Source organism: Lonchura striata, chromosome 6 (assembly GCF_046129695.1).
Source record: "Lonchura striata isolate bLonStr1 chromosome 6, bLonStr1.mat, whole genome shotgun sequence".
NCBI lineage: Eukaryota > Metazoa > Chordata > Aves > Passeriformes > Estrildidae > Lonchura > Lonchura striata.
In genome coordinates, this window is record NC_134608.1 from 53,073,402 (window position 1) to 53,079,947 (window position 6,546).

General features: G+C 60.3%; 1 protein-coding gene across 1 annotated transcript; it reads left to right on the top strand.

The window, feature by feature from the left end:
• The first annotated feature begins 2,347 nt into the window (after positions 1–2,347).
• LPXN (leupaxin) lies at positions 2,348–5,345 on the top strand. The gene is made up of 9 exons (XM_031504879.2): positions 2,348–2,362; positions 3,119–3,222; positions 3,324–3,379; positions 3,598–3,703; positions 3,783–3,932; positions 4,011–4,184; positions 4,251–4,332; positions 4,516–4,664; positions 4,741–5,345. The coding sequence occupies exons 1-9, from the start codon at positions 2,350–2,352 to the stop codon at positions 5,005–5,007; spliced, it is 1,101 nt and encodes a 366-aa protein (XP_031360739.2). The 5' UTR covers positions 2,348–2,349; the 3' UTR covers positions 5,008–5,345.
• Positions 5,346–6,546: the final 1,201 nt, after the last annotated feature.

Below are 6,546 nucleotides of genomic sequence, written 5' to 3' on the forward strand. Positions count from 1 at the left end.
GCGGGGCTGCGGCGCCGCCCGTAGTACCGGCGGGGCCTGGCGGCCGGGCTGCTTTTTGCTACCGCTTCTCCTTTAAGAAAAAAAAAAAACGCCCCGTCGGGCGGCGGGTGAAAGTCGGTGACAAAATGGTGGCCGGCGCAAAGGGGGCGGGGCACACGGCCCTGGCTCCGCCCATTTCCGCCCTGCGGCCGCGCATGCGCGGTGCCTGCCGGGAGTTGTAGTTCCCGTGCCCGGCCGCGTCCCCGCCCCGAACGGCCCCTGGGTAGAGCCCCGGGAGCGGCTGTGCAGAGGGACCCGTCCCCGTGGTCTGCACGGCCTGAGCCCCTCCCCACAACAACCCCAGCACCGCCTGATTGTCCCACGGGAACTGGGCAAACACATTACACCCACACGAAAACCCCAAAACTTCGCCCCCGCAGAGGCTGAAGGTGCCACCCGGGAGCGGCTTTTGTCACGGTCGCCAGTCTGTCCCCTTCCCTGCTCTCCAGCCTACTCGGTGTCCGGGCTTTTGGACCCGGACTGATCCTGGCACAGTATTCCCTTGCCTTGGCTGCAGCGGGATGTGACACCAGGCCAGGATCTTGGGGAACAGGACTGGGTGTGCTTGCTCTGGAGCAGAGGCTTTGGCTGATCTTCCCCACCGTTTTATGACAGGAGAACAAAGGGTAACACTTCCCCAGAACAAGGTGCTCCTCATCCTCCCTCGGGAGACAAAAAGCAAAAAGCACAGGGGTTCAAAGAGCCCGCAGCGTTCAGCTGGAAAATCCTGTTTGCTGAACTGGTTCCCACCGGTGAGAGGGCTCCAAGCGCCTGCTGCTTCCTTCTTCTGCATTTCAAATCCTTTCTGCTTCTGCATTTCAAGTCCTGAGCTCTGGTGTGTTCCTAGAAAACAAAAGTGTGTCCGACAGTTCCTGAGAGTGTGCTAATAAACCCCCTCACTATGGAGGACCACATTCCCCTGACCCAAACTCTGGGAAGGAGGAAAATGTCCTTGCCTGAAAGTTAAAGAAAACCTCAGGATCTTTGCACAGGGATTCCTCCTGTCTCCGCTTTTTGTCAGTCCCATGCCAACCTGTCCCTGCCACTATGATGACTGTCACAAGGCTGGGGTCATTTAATTCTCGTTAGAACAGGGCGCAGAGCTCAGGACAGGGCACAGCTCAGCCTCTGGCTTCTGTAAGGACAAGTTTTAAGACGTTCCACCTCCAGATGCTTGTGGGCACTCAGGCTCCCACATCACTAAATCACTGAGAAAGCTAAAAATAGCCCAAAACCTTCCACAGGTAGGAAGGTTCTGCTGAGTGCAGAAAGGGAAGTGCCTGACACAAGGATCTCATGGCCAAGCAGCCCTGAGCAGTGACACCAACAGTGCCTCCTCTGGGCTTTGGGTGGCTCTCAGCATTCCAGGCCTGAAACAGGCCTGGACACAGCGGGTTGGTGGCCCTGGGGCCTTTTCCTGAGGCAGAGCTGTGCTAGATGTCCCTGCTGTGAGCAGGTGACAAAATGGTGTCAGGAACAACCTGATCCCTGAGGTGGCAGCTTGAGGGGCTCAGCTCCAGCCCATCCCACCCATGGGGGCTCAGCAGTGCCCAGGAGCGGGGCCAAGGCAGTGCCAGCCTGACCCCTGTGGGTGCTGGTGCCTCCCCACAAAGAGGATGGAGTCTGTGCCTCTTAACCTTTGCTCCCAAGGTTTTTCTGCCTGGACCAGGTGACTCTTTGGCAGGGCTGGTGGCCAAGGTGACAGAGATGTTGTTGGTTGCCTACCAGGTGCTGCCTCCTCCAAACACCCAAACAAGAGCCCAAAGGACACGCCAAGCCATGTGCACCCACCTCTGGCATTAACATTCCCCCAGTCCCTTGAAGCTGCTTCCACATCCACTGCCTGCTCCCAGCAGTGCCAGGAGATTTCTCTGCCAAAAAGGATTTACTGTTACCTGGAAATCAATGATGAGGCTCCAGAAGCATCCCCCAAAGGCAAGGTTCTGCTGGAATGTGACAGCACTGCTCCATCCTGCTGCCACAAATCCATTCCCACACAGCACAGGGAAGCCATCCCAGTGGCCAGTGTCTTCTGGACAAGGCCTGGGTCAGCAGGACATCCATGTCTTGGCTTCTGGAGTTCCTTGGGCAGCCCACTGGCCAGTTTCTCTCCTCTGCAGCCCCAGCCCCTGTGCCCCAGCTGTGCCAGTCACACGTGCTGTGAGGCGCACAGCCCACAAAGGAAGCCCTGGGTGACAAACCCCGGCGTGAGGGGCGGAGGCGAGACCGGAACAGAGCCGGCGCAGCCTCTTCTGCCATCTCAGCACCCCGGGGTGCTGCCCCTGCCCTGGGAGCCCACACCAAGGCAGGATGGAGGATTTGGGTAAGTTGGGCCTCTCTGGAGCTGATCCTGCAGCCAGGCCTGGCTGGAGGTCACCTTTTTGGCACCTCCGGGGAGCTTTTTCCTTCCTGTACCTCAGGACCGGGAGGAGATGCCATTGAGGGGCAGCCGTGGAGCCCTGCTCCCTCCTGTGCCTCCCCCATCCCAGGGGACCAATGGGGCTGGTGGTTGAGTGAGCACTTGGCCAAAAATGGAGCAAGCTTGAGAGCAGGAAATGGGCTGGGGCAGCGCCACAACCCTGCTGCACCCAGCGGGAGCTGGGAGCCATCCCTGGCCGAGGGTGGGGGAGCTGGGGTCAGGGAAGCACCACACTGCCGGGGGCATTCCCTGCTTGAGGGGAACAAATTGTCCCTCCCAGTGTGAGAGAGCCAAGGCAGAGAGGGAAAACTGAAAGGAAAAGTGCTCGGCCCACTTTGGGGGAAGTAGTGCTCTGGACACGCAGGATGGGCCCAGGGTGAGCTTTTCCCTGCCAGGACTTAGGCTGGGTCAAGCTGAGTCTGGCAGAGGTTTCTTTGCTGGCCAGGGATGGTGTGGGGAGGCAGGACCCTTTGCCCCACTCTCACTCTTTGAGAAGGCAGGCACATCCTGGACTGGGATGGGGGCTCAGGGCTCCTCGAGGCATTAGCAGCTGGCCAGCAGGACCTGCTGTGACCCTCCTTTTGCTCCTGAGATTTTGGGAGTGGTACAACACCGCAGGGTGTGCAGCTGGTGGGGCCTGACCCGGGTGTCTCTGTGCAGATGCTTTGCTGGAAGAACTGGAGCAGAGTTACTGCCTGGCCTCCAAGGACCATGTGCTGCAGGGACCAAGCTCCAGCCAGGATGCCCAGCATGGCAGCTTGAAGGTAATGCCTGGGCAGAGCTCATGATGGGGTGGTGGAGCTGGGCAGGGGAAGCTGCCAGGGGAGCACCCTGAGGGCTCTGCCACAAGGGCTTGTCCTTTCAGGCACCGCTGCCGCCTCAAGCTCAGCCTCCAGGAGAAGGTTTGGATTCAGTGTACAGGTAAAAACAGCCGTGGGAGGGCAGAGCCATCTGGGGCTGTCCATTCCTTGCTGGGATCTGCCATCCAGGGTCACCTGGGACAGACTGTATCCTGCATACCCGCAGTGCTCCCTGCAGGAGCCTGTGGGAAAGAGCTGTGGTGGCAGGGGTGGAGGAGGAGGTCTTGGTCCTGGCCTTGGGGTGGACACCACAGCATCTCCCCTCTCTGCCATGTGCAGCACCCCTGTGCCAGTCCCAAAGCCGCTGCTCCCCTCAGCCCCACACACAGAGGCCGCCCGGCAGCTGGATGAGCTCCTGGCCGACCTGGGCCATACACAGAGCAAGGTGAGCGAGCCTTGGCCCTGGAGCATCAGGCTGGGGGGTTTGGCCCTCACCCAGACCTCACCATCCTCCTTCCTGGCAGCTGGCAGCTTCAGGGCAGGGAGCTGGGGTGCCCACGGAGTCCTTGCTGGACAATATGCTGGACAGCCTCACCCGGGACCTGCAGGAGCTGGGCATCACGGCCGCACCCGCCGGCGTCTGCGCCGCCTGCCGCAAGCCCATCGCTGGCAAGGTGAGCCCCACCGCCAGCCTGGCACCCCCGGGCTTCCCCCGGAGCTGCCCTCACAGCCCCTGCGCCTCCTCCTCGCAGGTGCTCACAGCCCTGGGCAAAACCTGGCACCCCGAGCACTTCACCTGTGCCCGCTGCGGGCAGGAGCTGGACAAGGGGCCCTACTTCGAGCAAGGAGGGCAGGCGTTCTGTGAGGAGGATTATCACCAGGCCTTCTCCCCGCGCTGTGCCTACTGCGCCGGTCCCATCCGCGAGGTGAGTGAGTGACCCCCCGGCCTCCCCCGGCCACCACCAGCGCCCTCACCTCAGCTTTTCCTGCAGAAAGTCCTCACGGCCCTGGAGCAGACCTGGCACCCTGAGCACTTCTTCTGTGCCCACTGTGGGAAGATGTTTGGAGATGAGGGTATGTCCCAAGGAACAGGTGCGGGGATCTTGGCCCCATCCCAAGTCTCCCCTGCTCTTGCACTTACCACCCCATCGGACAGCTGCCCACGATCTCTCCCTTGCCTCCTATCCCGGGTACCATGTCTATGTCCCACTGTGAGCCATACCCAGGTGGGTGCCCATCCCCATCCCCTCCCCACAGGGTTCCTGGAGCGCAATGGGAAGCCATACTGCCACCAGGACTTCCTGGCCATGTTCGCCCCCAAATGCCAGGGCTGTGAGCGCCCTGTTATGGACAACTACCTGTCAGCCCTGCAGGGTGTATGGCACACCGAGTGCTTCGTGTGCACGGTGAGTGGGACGGCGGGGATGTACGTCATGGGGATGTTCCTAGGACCATGCCAGCCTTCCCCTCTTCTTCCCCCAGGAGTGCCTGACTGGCTTCACCGGCGGGTCCTTCTTTGAGCTGGAGGGGAGGCCCTACTGCGAGCTGCACTTCCACCAGCGGCAGGGCACCATCTGCCACGGCTGCGGCCACCCCGTCACCGGGCGCTGCATCACGGCCGCAGGGCGCAGGTACCACCCCGAGCACTTCATCTGCACCTACTGCCTGGGCCGGCTGCACAAGGGAACCTTCTGCGAGTACGACGACAAGATGTACTGCCAGCCCTGCTACAACAAGCTCTTTGCCTGAGCCCCAGGTGCCCAGCACACAGCCTGGATGTCCTCAGCATTGTCCCCACCATCAACATGCCTGGCATTGTCCCTGCTGACCCAAACACGCCTCATATCCCACCCATCAACATGCCTGCCGCTGGTCCCCCTCAGCCAACTGTCCCTAGCCTTGTGTCTGCCAAGCCAGGCTTCATTCCTTGTCCCCCTCCTTTCACAACATATCCCTGGCACTGCTCCTTGGACCTGAAGCAATAAAATACCTGGTCCTGCCTTCTCTCTGTTTACTGGTGGCTTTAGGGACAAGGGTGCAAGGCAAGGTGGGAGGGCTAGGAAATACCACATGGTTTGTCACAAAGTGACACCTCAGGGAGCTATGGAGACCAGCACCACTCCTGGAAAAAGCAGCTGGGGTCCAGCAGCAAAGCCAGAAACACCAAAGGGGCAGGCACGCATCACACTTTAAAAACTTTATTTATATAAAAAAATCACTTTGTTTTAAAAGCGTTACAAGAGTGTGCACAGGAATCAGACAAGGAACGGCTTGGCGCTTCCCCCTCCCCACCTCCTTGGCCCCCCTCCCCACCAGGACCAAGGAGGAGAGAAGGGGGATGCTGTTTTTTTGGTTCATTCGGAATTAAAAATTAAAAAAGGAATTAGTGTTTTACATATTTAAAGGAAAAGAGAAGAGTTAGACCCCAGAACAAAACCCAACTGAGCTGAGGTGGGGCTGGAAGCAGGGCAGGCCCAGCCGGAGCTGTGGGGGAACTGGGGCAGGAGCAAGGCACCAGCTCTGCCCCTGCCACCTCCCCGTGCCCCGAGAGCCCGCCCTGGGGGGAGCCCCGGGCTGGGAGGGCTCCTGCTCCAGTTTGCAGCCTCCTACAGAGGCTTCCAGTTGCACAGGGAGCCCCAAGGCCCCCCAGAAGGTCACAGCACATGGATGTGCCCCAGCACCACAGCCAAGAGGAGGAGGAGCACATCCCAACTCCCTTGGCAGCCCAGGCCAGGATGCAGATAAGCACCCTGCCCCCTCTCAGCAAGGGCAGGGGGGTTGGGTTTCCCCCAAAACAGGCTCCCAAGCCCCACTGCAGACAGGTAAGGCTCCCAGCAGGGAAGGGAAGAGCTCAGCCCTGCCAGAAGCCCAGGAAACTCCCCTTTCCCAGGGAAGCAGCCAGACAGTACGATTCAAAGAGCTATTTCACAGTGGCAAAAGAAAGGCACGTGTCAAGATTAAGTCAGCGGGGCAGCGTCGCGGGATCCTGGCTCCAGGTGCCCGGCACAGTGCACCCCGAGCCGCCTGCTCTCCCCAAAACTCTGACCCATCTCCTCCCTCCAGGGGACCCTGGACCATGGCCCAGCACTGACCTCCTTCCTCACAGAAGGATCCTCCTCACACAGGCACTGGGTCGGAGCCAGGGCCCCATCCAGACCCCTCTGCAGGATCCAGAACTGGATCTCCCTTCCCATGCCCCCAAAGCCTCTAGCCCCCTAGAGCAAAGCAAGAGATGTTATTGCTGGTTTTTCTTTCCCTGGCCCCCGTGCCTCCAGCCCCTGGACTCTG

Coding starts and splice junctions, on each gene's coding strand:
- LPXN (XM_031504879.2), top strand. Junction 4,185..4,250: donor GCGCCGGTCCCATCCGCGAG/GTGAGTGAGTGA, acceptor CTTTTCCTGCAG/AAAGTCCTCACGGCCCTGGA. Junction 4,333..4,515: donor GAAGATGTTTGGAGATGAGG/GTATGTCCCAAG, acceptor CCCTCCCCACAG/GGTTCCTGGAGCGCAATGGG.